At 40.9% G+C, this 24,913-nt stretch overlaps 1 protein-coding gene across 1 annotated transcript in view; it reads right to left on the minus strand.

Annotated features, from left to right (window-relative positions):
- Positions 1-24,913, minus strand: part of LOC112131881 (programmed cell death 6-interacting protein-like) — an 81,986-nt gene that overhangs the window by 45,757 nt on the left and 11,316 nt on the right. Inside the window, 2 exon segments of the mRNA XM_063716335.1 lie at positions 4,279-4,405; positions 24,296-24,389. Coding sequence (XP_063572405.1) covers positions 4,279-4,405; positions 24,296-24,389 — 221 coding nt within the window.

Raw genomic sequence — 24,913 nt, forward strand, 5'->3', positions numbered from 1 at the left:
CATAGCTCTATGAGACCCAAACCCTCTCTATCTCTTGGATCTCACTTCTTAGCACTCTAGTACCACCCTCGCAAAGCTTACTCTTGCCTTAGCATCTGAAATACTCTTATACCAGGTTTTTGAAAGGCCAGGTCCTTTCTGTCATTCATGCTTCACGTTAAATGATACCATCTGAAAAAGCCCCCCTTACCACCCAGTCTTAAGTAGTCACTCACTGTAGTCACTTTCTCACAATATACCATTTTGGTTTCACCAAAGAAGTCATCAATACCTAATGTTCTATTTATTGTTTGTCTCTTCCATATTTTTGCACCCCTTTATCCCAGATCAAATGTAAGCTCTTTGAAAGAAAGCACTTTTTTAGGTCTTCTTCACTGTTGTGTCTCCAGATGCAAGACCCTCTATACATTTCTTGAATGAATTAATGGAAATACAGCAGTTGATAAAGATGGGATCTCAAATCAGGAAGAAAAAAATTGATTCAACCAATAATTGAGACAAATTGTGAAGGAAGCAATAAGAAAAGTCTGAAGAATATTAGGGGAACTTTTCCTAGACTGACCATTATCAGCTCAATCCAAATTCCCATGGTCCACATAGAACCTGGGATTTCTCCCATGCAATAGTGGCAACTGTGCACCTTAAACCCATCTGTTACCTGTTTCACTTACTTGGCAAGGTCTTCTCCATAGTAATGAAGCAACCAATAGCAGGTGCTTCCTTATCTGTGACACAGTCTATATGATTCTGACCAATAGCAGACTTCTGTCTTTACAAGCACACACGTGCATGTGCGTTGTTTAAATTACAAAATTAAAGCTTGGAATTTAAATCAACCACATTGAACAACAGATCCCTGTGGAATAAAGAAACTAAATATACCAACCAATGCACAAGATGTAGTCACCACCAATACAATACCACTTCAACTGCGTTAGCAGTTAGCTAGAGCCTAGGACAAATTCTTGGTAAGACAGAACCTTCATTTTTAACAGCACACGACAGTGCTTAGCATCAGCAAAGCCTCAGATGAGTAGAAGACTCAACTTGGTATCATTAGCACAAATAAGTAGTGTTTCACTACTGTATTAGAAAAAAATGGTTTATTCTAATAAAATAACTTTCTTCTAAAAAAAAAACAAACAAGGCCATTACTTTTCAAAACTTAGAAATCCTCATGAGGCTAAGTGGCCTATACAACTTAGGTGGAGGGAAGGAATAATTCAGAAGATAGGGTTGGGTTTTTAGTCCTCTGGTAACTGCAGGCTGAGGGTTGCAAATTAGGGATAATGTGGCTTCATGCATAAACCTTACAATAAGCAAAACATATCCCAGATTCTATACTCAATGGCTTAACACTGGCTATCACTGGAACTGCAGAGGGATGAAGGATTTTTTATAGCAGATTTGTATTTTTTAAAATTTCTGTATAGTTTGAATGTTTTAATCAAGTGTGTTTTATTTTTGTAATAATAATGAATTCAAAAAAGCTAAAAGGCAAAAGTAGTCAAAATATACAGGAATTGACTATTTGTATCAGTGCTTTTCAGCAGAAATATAACGAGAGCCACAAGTGCTGTGATGCACACATTTATTTTTCAGTTTTCCAGTAGCCACATTAAAAAAGGTAAGAAAATACAGGTAAAATTAATTTAAGAACATATTTTATTCAACCCAATATATCCAAAATATTATCATTTAAACAGGGGTTCAGCATAACAAGTATTGAGATAGTTTACAGTCTTTCTTTTCTTACTAAGTCTACAAAATCTGGGGTATATTTTATACTCATAACATAGCCCAATGAGAACTAGCCACGTTTCAGTTGCCTCAAGAGCCAAATGCTTTAGTACTGCACAGTGCAGATCTGTATCCTGAAAACATATTTTCACATTAATAAGAAAAATGGGCTAATGAGAAGATCAGACAATTTATAAAATATAAAAAGTAAAGGGTGAGTAACTACATTGAAAAATGTAAAAATTCAGCAGTAATAAAAATGTAATGAAAAACCATGAACTGCAGTGTGTTCAGTCACATGCAGGTATGACTGAGGGATAGGTGAACAAACTAGTACTGCCCTTCTGAAAAAAATCAACAACCTGTTAACAAAAACTTTAAGTGATTATTATTCATAACCTTTGCTGCAAAAAGCTCATTTTCTAAGAATTTTATACTAAGCTCTGATGGAAGAAATGTGCAAGACAGTTATAAGGATGTTTAAATCTGTATCATTTATAAAAGGAAGAAATTGGCAATAACCTAAATGTTCAATCCCAGGTACCTAATTTAATCAGTAATGGTAAAACCATAAAATTAAATGTCGATCAGTTATTTTATATGATGACTAATGATTATTCTAGATATTAGATAATAAATACAACATAGCATATATCCATGAGCTATCTGTCTCCAAGACATGAGATCACTGATTTCAAATTTTATTTTTTGCTTATTTGTATTTTCTAAAATTTCCACAATACATTTTTATTACACCTAAAATCAAAAATCAAAATGGCAAAGTAAGTCAGACAGACTGAAGATGAACAAAACTGGAAAAAGGCTAGCCTATTTTTAGAAGAAATCTAATGATTGCCTCTGAATACGTAATTTCAGTAGAAGGACAGTCTTTAGAAACCAAAATAATGGTTGAGAAGCAAGAAGAAATGTAATCAGGAAGGAATTATGGAAAATGCACATGGTAACAGTATATATCATACAGAGTGTTTCTTTCTGTTTGTTAGATTTTTAAAGGAAAATATGTCCATGGTGGAAAGTTTAGAAGAAATGAAAGAGAATAAAGAAGGAAAGAAAAATCACTTGCAGCTTCAACACCAGCAATCCCTACCCTCAATATCTTGGAGTGCTCCCTTTAGATCCTTTCCTGCATGGTGCCCAATAAATGTTTGTTGAACAAATGGGGGCGAAAGAACCAAAATATACAGGGATGTCATTACACTGAATAGGAAGGAGGGACAGAAATAGCAAGTCTTAGGAAATGCCTGGGTACAAAATAAGGAGAAAAGTTACACTTAATAGCATATCATAATAACTGCATTTAAAGGTGGGAGGAGAGTCAATGTGTTATAAGTGTTATTTGATTTAAGTATTTCCCTCTATTGCTAAATTTAAGTGTAGTTAAAATTTCATAGATTACTTTCTTTACATAATGTACTATCCGCATCATTGACAATTTCTGTGCATATCATGTTTCTAATAACATAATAATTTTTCAATATTTATGTATTCCATAATTTGCAGAAACAATGCCATGATATTGAAATCAATTACTTACAATGCCAAGGGAATAGAACTATTCATGACTCATTGTTGACCTCTATGATATCTACTAGACAGGGGTCCTGTCAGAAGAATGACTAAAAGGGTATTACTAAAACTCTTGATACATGTGGCTAAACCCCTTTTTAGGAAGTTTTAATCAAATCTTGCTCTGAAGCAGTGAGATCTGACAATGTACAATATGTGTATTTCTATTTATTAGGTGAAAGAGCCATGAAAAGCTAAATGACTAAGGAAAGGAGGCTGTGAAAGACAAAGCTGAGAATGCAGGACTGAGAAGGAGTCATCATGCCTGCAATGCCACAGAAAAGAGACGAGTGGGAAGAGATGGATGAGAAAAGAAGAGAAGGAAGTTTGCAAACAAAGGAAATATGAACTTAGTTAAGGAAGCACACATCTTCCTCTGAGAAATATGAAGGAGAAACTAATAGGATAGAAAGATGAAGAATAAGTGAAAACAGATATGACTATGAGATGAATTCCTCAGACAACATTGTAAGAAATGCCTTCTTCATTGACCAATTCCAAGAACTTCATGCTTCTATTTCTCAGCTGGACAAGTTGGGGTGCCCGGTCCATCATCCACAACTCCTCTTCTAGCTCCAGCTGGGAGATAACACTGGCTTTGAAAGGATGACAGCCCAACCATGGGGAAAGAAAGAGACAAATATCTGAAAATTTGGCCCTAACCCCTTAGTGTTTGACTCACTGAATAACGGCTACTGTGAGGTTTAAGGGAGGAGTAGCACAGAAAGCTCCTAAAATCAACTCTTTAAAAATAAAGACAGTTTACCTGGGGAAAATGTATTGGGAACATCTTGTGTCTTGAGGGCCAACTAGATTGTAAAACCTTTGGTTTGGGGGACTATAGAAGCCCAGCAGAATAAAATGCTATGAAGACTCATGGCTGTTAATAACTGAAAAAGCAAAGACCCTCAAATAGGAAGATTTTCAGTTACAAAAGAAAACGGCTCTTACCCACATGGATTAGATTCCTACAGTTCTCCTGTATCACTTCTCTGTACAGATTCCTCTGCAGAGGGCTCAGTTGTCTCCACTCCTCCTCAGTAAAGTCTACGACAACATTCTTGAATGTCACTGGCTCCTAAAATATAAGCATATTCACCCTCTATTAGCTATCCAGAAAGTGTTCCTGACATAATGTGTAAAGCTGATAGTCACAGGAAAGGTTGAGGAGATGTACAGAAAGTTTTTTGTTTTGTTTTGTTTTTATATTTGTTTTTGTTTTTGTTTTGAGATGGAGTTTTGCTCTTGTTGCCCAGGCTGGAGTACAGTGGTGCAATCTCGATTCACTGCAACCTCTGCCTCCTGGGTTCAAGCGATTCTCCTGCCTTAGCCTCCTGAGTAGCTGGGATTACAGATGCCCGCCACCACACCCAGCTAATTTTTTGTATTTTTAGTAAAGACAACTTTTCAACATGTTGGCCAGTATGGTCTTGAACTCCCAACCTCAGGTGATCCACCCACCTCGACCTCCCAAAGTGCTGGGATTACAGGCACTGGCCACCATGCCCCCTTTTTTTTTGGAGACAGTCTTGCTCTGTCACCCAGGCTGGAGTGCAGTGGCAGGATCTCAGCTCACTGCAGCCTCCACCACCCAGGTTCAAGTGGTTCTTGTGCTTCAGCCTCCCAAGTAGCTGAGATTACAGGCACAGGCCACCATGCCTGGCTAATTTTTTTTGTATTTTTACCAGAGATGGGGTTTCACCATGTTGCCCAGGCTGGTCTCGAACTCCTCAGCTCAGGCAATCCACTAAGAGTCGATGCCTGGCCCAAGAATTATTTTTGACAGTGCTCAGACTTTGTGGTTACCTGAAGAAGAAGCCATCGAGAGGAAATCCAACTTGTATAAATTCACTCATTTCATCCATATGTCCTTCCCTTCCTGTCTCAAAGGAAAAGTTGCCCTTCCATGTATCCTCTTATTGTACATTCTGGGTGTTCTCTGATACTCTCCAGGCATTCACTCTCACAAATCATCCCCATTTTTGTCAATCTTCAAACTATTCATCTTTGGAAACCCTTCTTCGGCTTATAAACAAGAATATTCAAATGATCTCTTCCTAAATGATTTATCTCTGATAGAAAAAAGAAAAGAATCCTTTGAAAATCAGTTTAGGAATGACAGTAACAATGCTGATGGGCCATCATTTAATAGGCATTGTTAAAAGATGGGGAGATACAGGTAGAGTAGGCAGCTTGAGAGGAAAAATCAAGGAAATACACCATCAAGAGCAGAAGCCCTTATACACTACTCTCCTGCAGACACTGGGAGGGGCTGCCGGGGGCCTCCCAATTTTTGAGGTAACGTGTAGAGTTGGGAGAATGAGACCCCAGGAGTATTTATTCAAAGTTGAGAGGGGAAAGAACAGTCTTCAGGCCTACAACAAAGAGCTAAAGGTTTTCTTAGACAGGTTCTCCCACCCCCCCCCACCCCAAGGCCACTGCTATTAAAAAGGAACAGAGAATGCAGCATCAAATGCATTAAATGCAGCTTACAAGAGAAGACAAATGTCACAAATATTTTTGGAGGAGTGTCTACAAGAACCCATCTGTACTAATCACAGCCAATTAGAGTTCTGGCTAAAACCAGCCATGTTAGGATCAATAATATTTTTTAAAAAGCATCCTGTCATTATCATTATGCACAGAAATAACACCAGTACAGGACAGAAAGAACATGGCATGAAAAACATCAAAGGAAGAACACATTCTGGGAAAGCTAAGATCTAACGAATACAAGAAATCTTCTAAAAATGCTTGCACTATAGAGTAATTCAATAAGGACACAAATTTAATGAAATGCACACACCACCCAACATGATTTTTTTAAAAAGAGAGATGAAAAGCTATGAATTACTCTGGGAACAAAAATGTATTATGGAGCTAATAAATTTAGTAGGGATTCTCAAACATGCAAAAACAAAGAGAAGAACACTTCTCATTATCCAAGATGCAGGTTGAGAGAACATTTTAACTACTTGGTACTTAAATCCACCCCGCCCCCACCCAACAAAAAAGGAAGGATCACAATGAAGAACTAGGGAATAAAATTACTACTGGACGAATGGTAATGAGGGCTGTTTTTTTTCCCCCAATCTTTATACATTTTATTTTTCTTTTTTGGCTTACTGCATTGTTGTTAAGACCAGACATATTTTTCTTTTTTGTCCTTGTAAGAGGGTGGTTGGAACACTTAATTGATCAATGTAGAACACATGATATAATGAGAATTTAAATGTTAAATTGTTAAATTGACAAAAACAGTTACAGGAATATGGGTCCAGACAAAAATTTAAATAAGTAAATCTTGACAAAGTAAAAATAATTTTACAACATTTTAAAAAACAGTCCATAGAGGACAAAAGAGAGGGAGAAGAAACGTAAGCAAGGTTGATGTCTAATCATGTGGGCACAAACACAGTGAGTCTCTCATAACTGGCTTACCTTTTTTCTTTCACTCTTAGAGAAATATTCCAAAACAAGAATTTTCTCTTGTTCAGTATAGTTCTCCTGAAGAACAGCAATTTCTTTAGTTCTCTAGTTAATTTTTCTTTTTAAATTTGAGTAACGTTAATTTTGTTACATCATTAAATCTATTTATTACTAAACAATGCCAGTTTTCTTTCTGTCTCTTCATCCATTCATCTGTTCAACTCTCTTTTCGCCTTACTACAATGCCCAACACTTATCTCCACAAATATGCATGGAGAGAGACAGCCAGGTGTTCAAAGTTAACACTGAAAGGGAAACGCATGCACTTTCTGCTTTGTCAAACTACTAGTACTGCTGATTATTAAATAAAATAAAATACTTTAAAAAATAAAAATAATGGACTTCCACTTCCAGACAAAATGGAGTAAACACCTTTCTCTGCTTCTCCTATTAAGTGTAGATAACAATCCTGGAAGTTATATTTCAAACAAAAATAAGATGAATATGAAAGGTGGAGAAAGGCAGGCTGGCTAAGGCCCCTGGGACTTGGGTGGTTTTGTCATCTCATGTATTCTATAGTTGGCACTGAAGAATAATCAACCTGGAAATGGTAATGGAAATAGAGGAAAAAAAAAAAAAAAGCCCCAGTAAAGGATCAGCCCAACAAGCCAGAAAACTTTTAGACAGTAACCACCCAACTCTAGGAAAACACCACAGGAAAAAAATGTGGACCCAGGGCTCCCTAACAAGAGAATTTTAAGGCACATCCCATGAAAATGCCCCAGTGAGCAATTACATGAATGCCTGAATCAAAAGAAAGGGTAGAAAAATAGAAGTAAAATAGAAGACATAAAGAAAAATCAAATGAAAATTTTAAGAATAAAAACATGAGGCCAGGCACGATGGCTCACGCCTGTAATCCCAGCCCTTTGGGAAACCAAAGTGGGTGGGTCATGAGGTCAGGAGATCGAGACTATCCTGGCTAACACGGTGAAACCCAGTCTCTACTAAAAATACAAAAAAATTAGCCGGGTGTGGTGGTGGGTGCCTGTAGTCCCAGCTGCTTGGGAGACTGAGGCAGGAGAATGGCGTGAACCCGGGAGGCAGAGCTTGCAGTGAGCTGAGACGGCACCACTGCACTCCAGCCTGGGCGACAGTGCGAGACTCTGTCTTAAAAAAAAAAGAATAAAAACATGAAATAATTGCACCTGTAATCCCAGCACTTTGAGAGGCCAGGGTGGGCAGATCACCTGAGGTCAGGAGTTTGAGACCAGCCTGGCCAACATGATGAAGCCTTGTCTCTACTAAAAATATAAAACTCAGCCAGGTGTGGTGGCAGGCGCCTACAATCCCAACTACTTGGGAGGCTGAGGCAGAAGAATCACTTGAGCCTGGGAGGTGGAGTTTGCAGTGAGCGGAGATCATGCCACTGCACTCCAGCCTGGGTGACAGAGCGAGATTCCATCTCAAATAAAATTTCAAAACAAAATGAAAGAATTGAAATAAATAGCTCAGTAGACAGGCTCTACAACAGAGTGGAAAGGAGAGAGGAGAGAACTGGTGAACCTGAAAATAGAAACTACCCTGACCAACAGAGAGACAGCAGACAAAAACAGAAGAGATAGGTCCACAGGGACTTTTGGGATTATGTCCTGTGACATTAAAACAACTGAAATCATACACAGTGTGCTTTCTACTGTCTACTGGGGAAAGACAAACAGACCCTTTGCCACCTTGACCAGAGCTGAGTCCTTAAATTTCTGGATGATATTGATTGTTATTGAAGAGCCAGAGGCTGGTGGAGTTGGTTTGTTTGGAGGAGGCCTGATGGCCTCCTTACTCTCATCATAGCAACTTTTCCCTCAGGGGGGCTCCAATCTTCTTATTCAGAGAGGTAGCTGAGGCAGGACAGTGGGGCTAACTGTGGACCAGGTGAGGGCACGGGCTGCTGGGGTGGCCCCCCTTCCCCAGTGTATACATTGTGTCCATGTAAGGTTTTGTATATTCCAGAGGGTAGGGCCACCCCGTCTCATACCTAGCGGTGGTTGGAGGTGGCACATGGGGAGGAGGTTCTAATAATTCTTTGTGGCTGGGAAACTTATTTATTGCTAGCATAGGACAGAGGAAGGAGGCAGGGATGGGGTCATGGCTTCCCAGTGGTGTGATCACAGTTCACTGCAACCTCCAACTCTCATGCTCAAGTGATCCTCCCACCTCAGCCTCCCAGGTAGCTGGGAGTATAAGCATGCACTACTATGCCTGGCTAATTTTTAAACTTTTTGTAGACAAAAGGTCTTGCTATGTTGCCCATGCTAGTCTTGAACTCCTGGCCTCAAGCGATTCTCCCATCTTGGCCTCCCAAAGCACTGGGATTACAGGCATGAGACATTGCTCCTGTCCATAAGATTTTCTCTTTATTACTGTTTTGTTGTTGTTGTTTTGTTTTGTTTTTATTTTTTGACAGAGTCTCGGTCTGTTGCCCAAGCTGGAGTGCAGTGGTGCGATCTCTGCTCACTGCAACCTCCACCTCCTGGTTCAAGCAATTCTTATGCCTCAGCCCCCCGAGTACCTGGAGTTATAGGCATAAGCCACTGCACCTGGCTAATTTTTGAATTTTTAGTAGAGACAGAGTTTTGCCATGTTGGCCAGATTGGTCTTGAACTCCTGGCCTTAAGCAATCCGCCCTCCTCAGCCTCCCAAAGTGCTGGGATTACAGGTGTGAGCCACTGCTCCTGGCTAAGATCCCGTCTCTATTTAAATAAAAAAAAGAAAATTCAGAGTCTGTGGAACACAGAACACCAAAGGCCAGTTATTTACCTCTCTGAGGTAATCTGTGTAAACAATTTGATATATATCCTTTCAAGTTCATACTTGCTATGCATATATATACATATACACACGTACGTTGACATATTCCCTCTTCCCTGCTGTCATGCTATTAGTCTTCTTTTTTTTGTAGAAATTGGACCAACTCTTTGTTCTTTGCTGGCCCGTATTTCTCCTATTCAGTGATGTGTTATGAATATGTGTTTAAGTCAATATATGCAACTCTTCAATATCATTTAAAAAGGTTATGATATACGATCATATGAAGGTGTTACAATTTATCCCAACAGTTCCCTTTTGCACATTTAATAATTTCCATTGATTTGCCAGGAAGAACAGTCTCATGTCATGGCTAAATCCTTTTGTATGGACATCCTTCATTATTCCCTTAAGATAAACTTTTAAATAAAGTTGCTAGATTAGTCTCATTTCTTAAGTTATTTTTTGGTAGTTTATATGTAACACTGTAGTTTTGTATGTACTTGCAAATACCTATAGTGCTAGTAAAAAATGGGATAAAATTAAACTCTTTCACATATGCCAAATATATTTTGATTTAGCACTTCATTAAGTGCATGATTACAGTCTCTGTATCTTTTGATTTACCTTTCTATCTTTACAATTTTCAGCCGAGATACTTAGAGGTCACATAGTAAATTAAGGTTTTCTTTTTTTAATAATCTCCATCTTTCTACATATGGTGAGTCACAGTAAGCTATTTTTGGATTGTTGAAAGCTGTGACTCTCAATTGGAGCCCAGAAACCATGCCACTTACAAAATATGCTTTGTCTTCCAACATCAGAGTGTCTGGTGGAAGGTGACTGTTCTGGGAACTTAAAAAGTCTAAACAGGACAAGAACAGAATCTGGAAACTATTTCTGTTTCTGATAATATGGCTGAGTAGGCAGACATGCTGGATAGTCCTTGCAAAGACATACTTGAAATTGCCACACATACACACACAAAAAATCCAGAATCTCTAAGACAGAAGATGAAGTGAAAATCAGAAGGGCTACTACAAGAATAATGGGGAAGCAGCCCCAGTTATCAAGGGACGTGTGCACGTGTTCAATAAAAAGTTTCAAACCTAAAAAAAGTTGAGAAAAATAATGTAATTGCCCTACATATACACATCATCAACAATTTTTCATTCATGGCATGGACAGGTTTTTGGTTTTTGTTTTTTTTGTTTATTTTTTTAAAGGTGGGATTTTGCTGTGGTTGCCCAGGCTGGAGTGCAGTGGCGTGATCTTGGCTCACTGCAACTTCCGCCTCCCAGGTTCAAGCGATTCTCCTGCCTCAGCCTCCCAAGTAGCTGGGATTACAGGCACCTGGCACCACATCCGGCTAACTGTTGTATTTTTAGTAGAGATGGTGTTTCACCACGTTGGTCAGGCTGGTCTTGAACTCCTGACCTCATGTGATCCACCTGCCTCGGTCTCTCAAAGTGCTGGGATTACAGGTGTGAGCCACCACACCTGGCCACGGCCAGTTTTGTTTCATTTATATTCCCACTTCATTTATATACATTCCTTCTTCCTCTTAATTATTTTGAAATAAAACCTATACATCATATCATTTTTTAAATTACCTTGTATGTAACTGTAGAAGACAAGGAATTTTTAAAAACAAATATATTCACAATGCCATTAAATACCAAAAAATTAATATTCTGAAAATAGCCACAAATCTAGAGTTCACATTTTCTTGACTTTCTCATAAGTGATTTTTTTTCTAGGTTATCTATTTCAATCAGATAACTATTTGCTCATATTTACATTCCTAATTGAACAATGTCTAAACTTAAACTGACATAAAATGCAGATGATTTTCTGACCAAATGCTTAGTGTAAAAAAAAACTTCAAACTGCAAGAGAAGTCCCTCCAAATACAAAAAGGACCAGTATTTTAAGAGGTATGTTAACCAAAATGTGGCAATGTAAAGAGCAGAGCAGGAAGAACCTTTAAGTCCGAAACTAACAACAAGTCAATTTCATAGTCAGTTTCCCTAGTCCTTGCACAACAACTTCTGGCATCTGTTTTCTCTACAATGGAAGTAACAATAGTAGCTATTTCAGAGCAGGAAAAGGCTTAGAGCAGTGCTAGAAGAGGGTCGTGGCTATATAAATTTCAGCTATTTGTATATTGTAACAAACCAACTTTTTTTTTTTTTTTTGATCAATAATAGATTTCTTTTGGAAAAGCAGCGGCCTCCTGTCTGGGGACACCTGCAGTTCCACTAAGTGAACATTGGTGTCTGCTAACCTTTGCCTCTATTTCTCTCAATAATATACTGTCAAGCTGTTCCTTGATTCAGCAATTTTATGTACTTCCTTTTTTCTTTTTTCCTTTCTCTTTTCCTGAGACAGAGTCCCGCTCTGTCGCCCAGTCTGGACTGCAGCAGTGCCATCATGGCTCACTGCCACCTCCACCCTGGGCTCAAGCAATCCTCCTGCATCAGCCTTCAGAGTAGCTGGGACTACCCGCAGGGCCCACCAGGCCCCGCTAATCTGTGGGTATTGTTTTGTTTTCTCGTTAAGAAACTGGGTTTCCGGCCAGGCGCAGTGACTCACGCCTGCAATCCCAAAACACCGGGAGGCCGAGGCTGGTGGATCACCGGAGGTGAGCTGGAGATCAGCCCGACCAACATGGAGGAACCCCGTCTCTACCAAAATAAATAAATAAAAAAGTAGCCAGGCATGGTGGCTCACGCCTGCAATCCCAGCCACTCAGGAGGCTGAAGCAGGCGAACCACCCAAACCCGGGAGGTGGAGGCCCAGCGAGCTGAGACCGCGCCACTGCACTCCAGCCTGGGCAACAAGAGGGAAACTCTGCCTCAAAAAAAAAAAAAAAACAGGTTTCACCATGTTGCCCAGGCTGGTCTGGATCTCCTAGGCTCAAGCGATTCGCACCGCTCAGCCATCCAAAGTCCTGGGATCACAACCGTGAGCCATGACGCCAGGCGATCTGTTCCTGTCTGATTAAAAATTCGGCCGGGCGCGGTGGCTCATGCCTGGGATCCTAGCACCCCGGGAGGCCGAGGCGGGTGGATAACCTGAGGTCAGATTGAGGCCAGCCTGACCAGCATGGAGAAACCCCATCTCTACCAAAAAATACAAAATACAAAAGTAGCCGGGCCTGGTGGCTCACGCCTGCAATCCCAGCCACTCGGGAGGCTGAGGCAGAAGAACCACCCAAACCCGGGTGGTCGAAGCTGCGGGGGGCTGAGATCCTGCCACTGCACTCCAGCCTGGGCAACAAGAGCGAAACTCCCTCTCAGAAAAAAAAAAAAAAAAAAAAGAGGTAGAGAGACTGGGTTTCACCATGTTGCCCAGGCCGGCCTGGAACTCCTAGGCTCAAGCGATCCGCCGCGCTCCGCCGTCCGAAGTCCTGGGATCACAAGCATGAGCCGCCACGCCAGGCCGATCTGTTCCTTTCTGATTAATAAACTGGGCCCGGCGCGGTGACTCACTCCTGCAATCCCAGCACCCCGGGAGGCCTAGGCGGGCGGATAACCTGAGGTCGGGAGTTTGAGACCAGCCTGACCAACATGGAGAAAACTGTCTCTACTAAAAAAGAAAAAGCTGGGCATGGTGGCTCATGCCTGCAATCCCAGCACCCTGGGAGGCCGAGGTGCGGGGGTAACCTGAGGTCAGGAGTTTGAGACTACCCTGACGAAGGGAGAAACCCCGTCTGTACCAAAAAAAAAAGAAAGTACAAAATTTGCCAGGTATGGCGGCTCATGCCTGCAATCTCAGCCACTTGGGAGGCTGAGGCAGGAGAGTCACCCAAACCCGGGAGGCGGAGGCCGCGGGGAGCTGAGACCGCGCCACTGCACTCCAGCCTGGGCAACAAGAGCGAAACTCCACCTCAAACAAACAAACAAACAAAAACAAAACAAAAAATCGAGACCAGGTTTCACCATGTTGCCCAGGCCTGTCTGGAACTCCTAGGCTCAAGCGATCCCCAGCACTCCGCCATCCAAAGTCCTGGGATCACAAGCGTGAGCCGCCACTCCAGGCCCATCTATTCGTTTCTGATTAAACAATTCGGCCGGGCGCAGTGGCTCACGCCTGCAATCCCAGCACCCCGGTGGCTCACGCCTGCAATGCTAGCACCCCGGGAGTCTGAGGCGGGTGGATAACCTGAGGTCAGGAGTTTGAGACCAGCCTGACATGGAGAAACTCCGTCTGTACCAAAAAAAAAAAAAAAACGAGCCGGGCAGGGTGGCTCATGCCTGCAATCCCAGCCGCTCGGGAGGCTGAGGCAGGAGAATGATCCAAACCCAGGACCAAGAGGCGGAGGCCACCGGGAGCCGACACCATGCCATTGCACTCCAGCCGGGCAACAAGAGCGAAACTGCCTCAAAACAAAAAATAAAAAGAGAAACCAGGTTTCACCATGTTGCCCCGGCCTGTCTGGAACTCCTAGGCTCAAGCGATCCCCCGCGCTATTCCTTTGTGATTAATAAATTGGGCCTTGCGCGCTGGCTCACGCCTGCAATCCCAGCACCTCCAGACGCCGAGGCGGGCGGATAACCTGATCTGGGGAGTTTGAGACCAGCCTTATGAACATGGAGAAACCGCATCTCTAACAACAAAAACAAAAACAAACAAAAAACAAAATGAGCTGGGCATGGTGGCTTACGCGTCCAATCCCAGCCACTCGGGAGGCTGTGGCAGGACAACCACCCAAACCCAGGAGGCAGAGGCCCGTTGAGCCAAGACCTCCCCTCTGCAATCCAGCCTGGGCAAGAAGAGCCAAACTCCTCCTCAAAAAAAAAAAAAAAAAGGAGAGACCGAGTTTCACCATGTTGCCCAGGCCTGTCTGGATCTCCTAGGCTCAAGTGATCCCCAGTGCTCTGCCATCCAAAGTCCCTGGATCACAAGTGTGAGCCACCACGCCAGGCTGATCTATTCCTCTCTGATTAATGAGTTGGGCTGGGCGCGGTGGCTCACACCTGCAATCCTGTAGCGGGATTTTTAAGTAATTAGATAGACTCATGGGGTTTAGGAGGACATTTATTAATTATTTAGGTGCACTGGCCCAGTCGGATTAACATTTAAAGGATTGAGTACTGAACCAAGACTTATCTTTCAAGCATTATGTGAGGCAAGGGGGGAGATCTGTGCAGGGAGAAGCATATTATAGAAGCGAGAAACAAAGATAGTTATTTAATTGAAACATGCATTATATTTTTTTTACTATTTAAGGAAAAATATGTTTTGTGACTTGAGTTTGTTTAGGCACCTAGATTTATTTTGTTTATGGAGATAATAGTAGGTACCTCATAGGGGATTATTAGATCATGCTTAAAATTGGATCATAGTTAATACTTTAACTGGGGCTTTAACCATCATCATTTACATCATCCCTATCCCATTATCTTTCCTTTTGGCAGAAAGGCATATAGCGAAATCTATGCAAATTAAATGAACATATGGGAAACTCTTGTTTGCAGAAGGCGTTGTGGTGCTCCCTCTACATGATCTGAAAACTACCTATACGGCTGTAGGACATTTGACATATCACCTAGCTTATCCCCTGGCATGCCCATATGACCTACTAAATCAGAAAAACATACCAGGTTCTAATATACAGTCATATTCATTTTACAACTTTTCAATTAACATATAATCCTAAGTTGCATGCTTTATGTTGAAGAAAAAAACAGCAACCAATATACCATCATAGTAACATATTAAATGCTAGTTTAACCTGACTCTCCCAGTGTAACAATATATTTACAATTTTGTAGAGTATATTCAGTGTATGTTTCAACATGTCTTTGGGCCATATGTATTTTGTGCTAAAGTTTCTCTTTATAAAAAAACAAAGCAGGAGATAAGAGTTTTGTGGTGGGAAATGGATTCAATTATTATGTTCTAAGGGAGATTAAAGAGAAAAATAAATTTTCCAGTTAATTCTGTGACAAACAAAAGTAAGCAATATAGCTGAGAAATTCATCTGAGCTGACAGCTGATTATATATATATAATAATTTTTTTTTCTAACAGAGCCACAACCAATGAGACAATTATAATTTCACCAAGTCAAATGTCAGCCAGAAGACTTACAGTTTTTACACTTGGCAAGGCAAAGCAAAGAAATGTGAAGAATCTTGTTAGCCAAACTTAGTGTCAAAAAAAAAAAAAAAGCTATTCGTCATTGGTTGTCAATCACAGGGTAGTTCTCCGTCACTGGAAACTTCTGCAGACAGGATAATTGCTATGATTAAATGGCAGTGGATTTAAAATATTTCAGTAGTGGTTAAAGTAACTGTTGAATACTGATGGTATAATATCAAATCAAAGGTGCACAGCTGTCCACTAATTATGCAGAGTATAAAATATCTGATGCTGTGTAAGTATAATGCCAAAGCACATTCACAGGTACAGAAATGGATGAGGGCTTAATCATGCTTTTTGGAAATATAGTAAAGAAGATAATCCTTTTTCTACCTTAAAAAAATAAATTTTAGACCATGTCCTTCAAGGTATACAGTTTGTATTGTTGACAATTAGCTCTGATTATATAATGTACTCTAGCTGTTGCTTTCAATTTATTTATCTGTATTTCTGATTGTTCCTCTAACACAAAGAGACTGAGGGCTTTCTCTGTGTTAGGCAACAGCTGCAAAGCTAAGTCTTGGAATACAGAGATGTGAAACAATGCTAGCACTGGCTCAGAAATACTTTATTGCCTTATGAAATTTTTAGCTTAGTCCTATTCCCATAAATGTTTCTATGTGAGTGGCAGGGACTGGGGGGCACCTCACTCTCCTCCAGGGACAGGCCATGTCCTAAGCAGTAGTTTGAAGGCATCACTTTGGAGAATTTAGGTCTGGAGACTGTAGAAATCAGCGAAGTTTCAAAGAATCGTTATTACATTGCAAAGTCACATGGGCAGGAGTAGAAAAGAAGTAATATGTTGCATTTCTTCTTTTGTAGTATGAGTTAGTTGATCTAAATGTTCATTGTGTTTTCTCTATCTTTGAATTATGTGTAACAATGTAGATAGTAAAAAGCTGTCAAGAGGCCATGAGATTTCAGATAAACAGGTAAGAGCATACTCCAGGAAACTGTAAAAGAACTAATTAGAGTCCACGTGTTCAGTGTCAGTTCATCAGCTCAAAGACGCAGAGAGATAGGTGCTCAACAGATGGAATATATTAGAACCCATAAAAGTGACCAAGATGGGATGGCACAAAATCAGCAGAGCTATAATCAATAACCAATGAATTGGGACTCTCTTCTGTCTTTCCCACTGTATTTGGGTCTTCGTAGGTTATTCAATCATGTTTGAAGTGATGAAAAACCATTATTCATTCTCAAGGCAAAAGAATTAATATGCTTTTGGGAAAAAGAGGATAAGGGAGGGTTTTTAAACTTTTACAATGGGCCATTCTACATGTAGTATACAAATCATCTAAAATTCATTTCTTTTTCCTAGAAAGACAGATCTTAAACCGGCTAGAAGTAATAGATAATGTGGTTCATCAGAGCTGTATACTCTTAAATTCAGATTTTCTGAATCCATCCCACATTATCCTAGTCCCACAAGATAACTGCAAAAATGTCTTCTTGCCAAATACATTCAACAGTGAACTACACAGTTGCCTCCAAGAAATTCACTGCACATTGGTCTGTTCATTGCATTAAGAAATCTTGTGGTTAAAAACAAACAAAAAATGTACTTAGTATGTTTTTAAATATAGCATCTCCAATATTATTTAAAACTTACTTTCCTTGTTGTTTCTCTGAATATCTCTCAAAAGAACTATGGAAAATATTGCTTAACATGATTGATCTTCCATTTGATTGACCTGCATTTACACCCATGCCTATTTTGTGCAGGTGATCAATTCATTTGTCAAGAGTGCTTTCATAATTATGCATTGAAATGCACAAGGTTGTCATCCCTCAAAAATACTACTATTATCACCCATAATTAAGTCTACCAAATTTACACTAGAAAACAAACATAAGGAGAACAATGGGTAGTTGTTAGATCATTTAGCAATCAGAGGAAAAAATTAGTAACAGAAACAAAATTATTGTCATTTCTCAAATTATTTTTCAAAGGACAATGTTGCCTTATTAACTAATATTTGATTGGGAACATTTACAACCATTAATCTAGAAAAGAAATTCTTGTACTGCAATGCACCTCCTCTATTTACGTGTGTGAATGAGTGTCCATTTTCTTTACCTAAAGTTCCAAATTACTTATTCATTCATTAGGTAATCTTTTTTCACATGGAACAAAATTTTTGTGGTAATTTATGATAGTTGAAAAAAAAGATTTGGGTTGATTATAACCCTATTTAGATATTTCTGCCTGCATCTATATCATATCAAAAAAAGTAGGGCCTCCTCTCCTTTCCCTGAATTAACTATTGGAGGGGGCCAGGCATGGTAGCTCGCAACTATAGTCCCACCACTCTGGGAAGCTGAAGCAGGAGGATGGCTTCAGCCCAGGAGTTTGAGACTAGCCTGGGCAATATAGTGAGACCTTTTCTCTACAAAAAAAAAAAAAAAAATTAAATATTAGCTGCACCTCAGGGCTTGTAGTCCCAGGTACTCAGGGTGCTGAATCAGGGGGGATCGCTTGAGCCTCGGAGTTTTGACTGCAGTGAGCTATGATTGCATCAGTGCACTCCAACCTGGGGGACACAGTGAGACCTTGTCTCAAGAAAAAAAAGAAAGAAAAAGTGTCAGAGAAATTTTTAATCTGTAGCATCCTTAGTCTTCAAATTTCATATGTTTATTACCACTGTCATGTTTCATGTGCTTAACAAATGTTAAAATAATGAATGTCAGCATGATTTCTAGAGATTGTACTGAGCAGGACTTAGAGGGGCAGGGGGGTTTCCCCACTTGTGTTCCTGTCCTTCATATCTGTCTCTTCTGGATTTTTTTAGTTTATTACTTCTCAGGGACAAGCTTTTCGTTTTTCCCTTCTATATCAGCATAATCTGAAAAATATTAAAATTAAAATAACTAATAATAGACTGCATTAATAGATTAGCTCCTTTTATAGCTTTCATTGTTTTAAGTGAAAATGTTCTATAAGTTATTTAGGGTTTTGAATTTATAATACTGTAATTAAAATAAGGGTTTTTTTCCTCCCATTGACAGAAAAGCTGTCACTGCCACAAGATTTGAGCTAAAAAAAATTGTAGATTTTGTACTTCTTTGTCAGCACTGCCAAAAAAAAAAAGAGAGAGAGAGAGAGAGAAAGAGACATCTTGACAACTTTTAATTCAATCAGAGAACTTGAGTGAATCGAGCGTTCTTCTGGAGCACCATTCATCGAGCAAGACCCCTGACGGCGCCTGGTGGAAACTTAATGGATCCTTTCCACCCTGTTTGTTTTCAGTGTTTAATCCTATTAGTATCAGCAGGATGTAGGTCAGGATATCAGGTGCGGAACGTGTGGAATCAACCAATTTGGCTTGCTCATTTACTTTAATAAGGTCCCATAATGAGTGAGAGTACAAAGTCAAGCCCTGTTAAGGGTCTGCATTAAACTCTCAGAGTATTTAGAGTGTGCCAGGAGCCGCGAGGGTCTGGTTCGGGTGGTGGCGGGAACTGTATTATAGTGCTAGGCATGGCGCGACAAAGTCTGTCCAACCCAAAATGGTGCTGAGGCATTGCGTCTGAGCTCCAGCACTCAGAAAAGCATCTCAGCAGGTACTCAACAGATCCTTGGGGGCTTGGGGGCCCAGCACTGGCAGTGAGGGCATGAAAGACATAAAAGACAGGGTGCTACCTGTGGGTATTTTCTGTTCTCCAAGGAGGAAGTAGCAAAAATTAGGACGCTGGAATATCCTATGTTGTAGCAATCCCAGAACAACTGGTGCTCAACAAATATGACACAAAACAAATTTTTAAAAATTTAATCTCGCCGGGTACAGTGGCTCAGGCCTATAATCCCAGCAGTTTTGGAGGGCAAGGTGGGCAGATCACCTGAGGTCAAGAGTTCAAGACCAGCCTGGCCAACATGGCAAAACCCCGTCTCTACTAAAAATACAAAAATTAGCCTGGCATGGTGGTGCACACCTGTAATCCCAGCTACTCGGGAGGCTGAGGCAGGAGAATTGCTTGAACCAGGGAGGTGGAGGTTGCAGTGAGCTGAGATCATGCCATTGCACTCCAGCCTGGGTTACAAGAGTGAAACTCTGTCTCAAAAAAAAAAAAAAGTTATCTCTTTGTATCTGTTCCTTTTCTTTTGATTTTTTTCTTGACCCAAACATGTGAACTCGTAGTATACATTTTGATATCAAAGATACACTAAGAATTAAGTACTAGACCCAACCCCAGATAACAAAATGACATAAATAGTGGAAGAAAGGACTATTTATTGGGTTTATACTATTAGACAGCGTGCTAGGAACATCCTTTGTTGTCTTGTCTAGACCTTTTAAACATGCAGTAAGGTGCAAATACTCTTTCCCAGTTGTACAGAGCAAACTAAGGCTTAGAGTTGCAGACTTAAAAGTATCTAACTGACATGTGGGAGGATGGGGAAACTCATCCAGACTTTAGAGGAAATGAAGGATTCATTACACAGGTGAGTGTTTCTTGCAGCTGTTCTACATCAGAAACAATTACCAATCTAGACTTTCATGTGATAAAGTCATTCGATAGAAATCCAAGTGGGCTGGACATGGTGGCTCACACCTGTTAGTCCATGACCTTGGGTCGGGAGTTCAAGACCAGCCTGGCTAACATGGCGAAACCCTGTCTCTACTAAAAATACAAAAATTAGCTGGGAATGGTGGTGCTCCCAGCTACTTGGGAGGCTGAGGCAGGAGACTCTCTTGAGCCTGGGAGGCTGGGGTTGCAGTGAGCCCAGATGGCGCCACTGCACTCCAGCCTGGGTGACAGAGCAAGACTCCAAGACTCCGTCTCAAGAAAGAAACAAAAAGAGAGAGGGGAGGGAGGGAGGGAAAGCCAAGTAACCACTCTCCTTCAGGGCTTCTAGTTTATGTATATACTATGTACTCAGCAAATATTTTTCTCTTAAGTGTGGTTGTTTTGATCCTATTTTCAGGAGGTGAATGTACAGCGTAAGGCCCCTCCTTTTCTGTTGATATGACTGTGTTGATTGATAGTGCCAGCCACTTTCCATCCGAGCAGTTCTAGGTACATACTTGGTTGGTACACAAAGGAAAACTAGTCTGCATGCCATTAATGCTGGAATAAAATGTCTTTAGGAAGTGTGGCTGTTTTCCCAGGTCATATTTAATTGAAGGATTTCTGTCACATACTTATTCTTGTTGATGTGTTCCTGGGGCCTAGAGAAACGTTGCCCACTCCCTCACTTCTCTGGAGAATCTCAGGGCCGCATGGATGGTCTGATGCTGCCCGGGCTGACAATTCTGAAAATACTGCTGGCTGGTCCCTAGCAGCAGATTCCATCAGCCACCTTAGTTAGATGGTGTTTACAGAGGCATGCCCAAAGGAGATACATTGACTATTCCTGGTTATTTTTTGTCCTGTAAATAGAGACATTGTTCAAAGTCTTTCTTCCCCTAACATTTAAAACAACACGTTAGGCCTTTTAAGTGTTTGCCAAAGAACCTGGAGTTTTATTGGAGTCTTGACTAACTTGCTGAACTTTTCAAGCTGAAACGCTGAGGGGTAAGTATAAAAATTTAGAACCTACTTAGAGCAGCAGTCTCCTCATGCTGTTACTGGTCTCCTTAAAGTCAGAAACAAGATCTACAGCTGCTGCTGTCGGTCACCTGAGAGACCAGGCTCAGGCAGCCGAGCGACCTCCCAAAGAGCCTTTTAATTACTATGTTCAAGTGTGGTTTGCAGTGAACGTGGCAAAGGAGGTGTGGGCTGCCATGCAGTGAGGCAGAGGCAGGGCACTCAGTGCGCATTTGTACCCTCCCTGTTCCTCCTGGCAACTCCAGGATGTCATCAGCTTGCATGGAGGGGGCTCACCTTCTTAGTGTGGGAAACTGGCCCCAGGGCATACCCCCTTGAGTGTTTCCTAGTTAGAAACTTGTGTGCAGTTTCCCAAACGACCTTCCTGTGTACAGATGTCCACTCTGTGGAAGAGGATACAATGGGAAGCTTCCAGTGTCCTGTGCAGCTTCTTAGATTCCATTTGGGATTCACCTGGAAAAAGCAATGCCTTACCCCTTGAAGTTTCTCCATTTCAATTCCAGTTAGGTAAAGGGGAGAAAAGCAGAAATATTCAACTTTTGTGTTCCCCATCTTTTAGTTTTTTGTTGTTTTGGTTAACAAAAATAACGTACTCAGCATGAGAATTTGGAAAATGCAGAAAAATAGGAGACAAGCCCCCCAGCCCCCCACTTGATGCTTTGGTAACAAGAATTCTTGCTCTGCGGCCAAACTCATGCCCTATATGCAGCTTGTATCCTGCATTTTCCCCTTTAGAAACTCTTGGTCAAATAATCTTAACTATAAGCATAGTATTTCATATTAAAATTTTGTTGGTTTTCTTTTAAAACATTGTTTTTAATATCTTTTGCCAGGTCAGCTTCAATAAGATATAATTGTACCCAATGAAAGTCATCACTTTCAGGTATACAATTTGATAAGTTTTGACATGTGTGTACAGTCATATAACCACCACTATGATCAAGATATAGAACTCCATCACTCCAGAAATTTCCCTCATGCCCCTTTGGAGTTGATCCTTCCCCCAACCCCCACACAGATCCCAGCAGCCATTGGTCTTCTTTCTGTCCCTGCGATTTTGTCTTTTCCAGAATGTCATATACCTGGAATCATGTGATAGTTAGCCTTTTGAGCCTTTCATTTAACTTCTTTCATTTAGCATGATGCATTTGCGATTTGTGGTGGTGTGTGTATCCTCAGTTCACTCCATTTTACTGCTAAGTAGTATTCCACTGTATGCAGGTATCATTATTTATCCATCACCCAGGGGAAGGACATTTAGGTTGTTGCCAGTTTTTGGCAATCGAGAATCAAGCTGCTACAAATATTTGTGTACAGGTTTTTGTATGAATTAAGTTTTCATTTTCTTTGGGTAAATATCCAGGAGTGGGATTGCTGGGTCATATGGTAACTGTATATTTAACTTCATAAGAAATTGATACACTCTTTTCCAAAGTGGCGTCACCATTTTGGATTCCCCCCAGCAGTATACAAGGCTTCAGCTCACTCTGCACCTTCACCAATACTTGATATTGATACACACCCCTTGTGCTTATTTGTTCAGCAGTTCTAATGGGTATGTAGTGGTATCTCATTGTGGCTTTGGTTTTTATTTCCCTAATGACTAATAAGCATCTTTTCCTGTGATTTTTTGCCATCCAGATTTCTTATTTGGTGAAATATCTTTTCATTTTTTCCCTTTTTTCTAGGGTTGTTTATTTTCTGACTGCATTTTGAGAGTTCTTTATAGATTCTGGATACAAGTCCTTTTAAGCATTTCACAAATATATTCTTCTAGATTGGTTTTTCTTTGCATTTTATTGTTGTTGGTGGTGGTGGTTTGTTGTTGTTTTTGTTGTTTTTGAGACAGAGTCTTGCTTTGTCACCCAGGCTGGAGTGCAGTGGCACGATCTCGGCTTACTGCAACCTCTGCCTCCTGGGTTCAAGCGATTCTCCTGCTTCAGCCTCCTGAGTAGCTGGGATTACAGGTGCCTGCCACCATGCCCAGCTAATTTTTGTACTTTTTTAGTAGAGATGGGTTTCACCATGTTGGCCAGGCTGGTCTCGAACACCTGACCTCGTGATCCACTGGCCTCAGCCTCCCAAAGTGCTGGGATTACAGGCATAAGCCACCACAGCCAGCCTCTTTTCATTATTTTAACAGTGTCTTTTGAAGAGTGGAAGTTTTAAATTTTGATGAAGTCCAGTTTATCAGATTTTTCCCCTTGGATTTTGCCTTTGGTGTCATATCTAAAAAATCTTTGCATAACTCTAAGCTGCAAATATTTTCTTCTATGTTTTCTTTCAGAAGTTTTAGAGTTTTAGGTTTTACAATTAAAATGTACAATTCAAGTTAATCTTTGTATGTAATGCAAGCTATGGATTAATGTCCACTGTAGCAAGAGGCAGATGTTCTTAAGTATCTCCCTCCCTCCCTTCCTCCCTCCTTCCGTTCCTCCCTCCCTCCCTCTCTTCTTTCCTTCCCTCCCTCCTTCCTTCCCTCCCTCCCTCTTTTTTTTTGAGACAGTTTCACTCTGTCACCCACCCAGGCTGGAATGCAGTAGCACTATCACAGCTCACTGCAGCCTTGATATCCTGGGCTCAAGTGATCCTCCCACCTCAGCCTCCTAGGTAGCTGGGACCACAGGTGTGTGCCACCACACCTGGTAAATTTTTAAATTTTTTGTAGAGACAGGGTCTCCCTGTGTTGCCCAGGCTGGTCTCAAACTCCTGGGCTCAAGCCTTCCCTCATCAGCCTCCTAAAGTACTGGGATTACAGGCATGAGCCACCACACACAGCCAAGTATCTGTTTAAAAAGAAAAGTTGTTCCTAAATGATTCCTTACACTCCAGTAAAACCGGGCTGTGAAAATTCGTTATGTGGAAAGCTGACCGTAGCTGCTGCTTTTTAAAAACCATACCTTCTTATCCATCAGTTTTGAGACTGGCCCTTTGTTGATCTACAGTTCTCCCTTTCTGGAAGGTGCTGGAAAGAACACTGATAGTGGCCTTCATTTCCCCTCTGGTCTGGGTCTCCTGTAGATGGCTCCTACAGTTCTGGCCCCTCTGTACACATCATTCTCGCTCAGCAGCTGCACAGGTAGACAGTGGAAACTGGCATCTTTTTGATTATAGACTGTTGGCTTCCTGGGGAACAGCCATGTTCCATGTTGGGTCAGCTTATTGATAAGGGGAAGAGACCTAGCATTCATTAAAAACTTACCCAGCAACTTTGCTGTATCACAGAAGTCCTGTACAGCATAAAATAATACTAGGTCCATCTTAGACGAAGCAGTGAGACCTGTTCAAGGTCATCCAGCTAGTAAAATGGTCCAACTTGACTTGCCTTACTCCAGAACTTTTTGCTTATTCCATTATTTCCTGTTAGCTCTTCATGGAACCACTTCCTGTGTGTCTGATCACTGTGCACTCACACACACGCCAACTAATGGCAGGTGCAGATTACAAGTATTGCAGTGCAGTTGCTTTTAGCAATTTATCTTCCTTTTTCCTCTGAGCTGGATTTAATTTACCTCAGTTCCCCACATTTGGCATTGTAACTTTTACCTTTAGAATGGCTAATTGGCTACTGCAATATTTCTTTCATATGTGAATTATAAAAGTGCCCTTAATGAATGTTTCTTTTCATAGAGTTATGTGTTTATTGTATC

Source organism: Pongo abelii, chromosome 16, assembly GCF_028885655.2.
Source record: "Pongo abelii isolate AG06213 chromosome 16, NHGRI_mPonAbe1-v2.0_pri, whole genome shotgun sequence".
NCBI lineage: Eukaryota > Metazoa > Chordata > Mammalia > Primates > Hominidae > Pongo > Pongo abelii.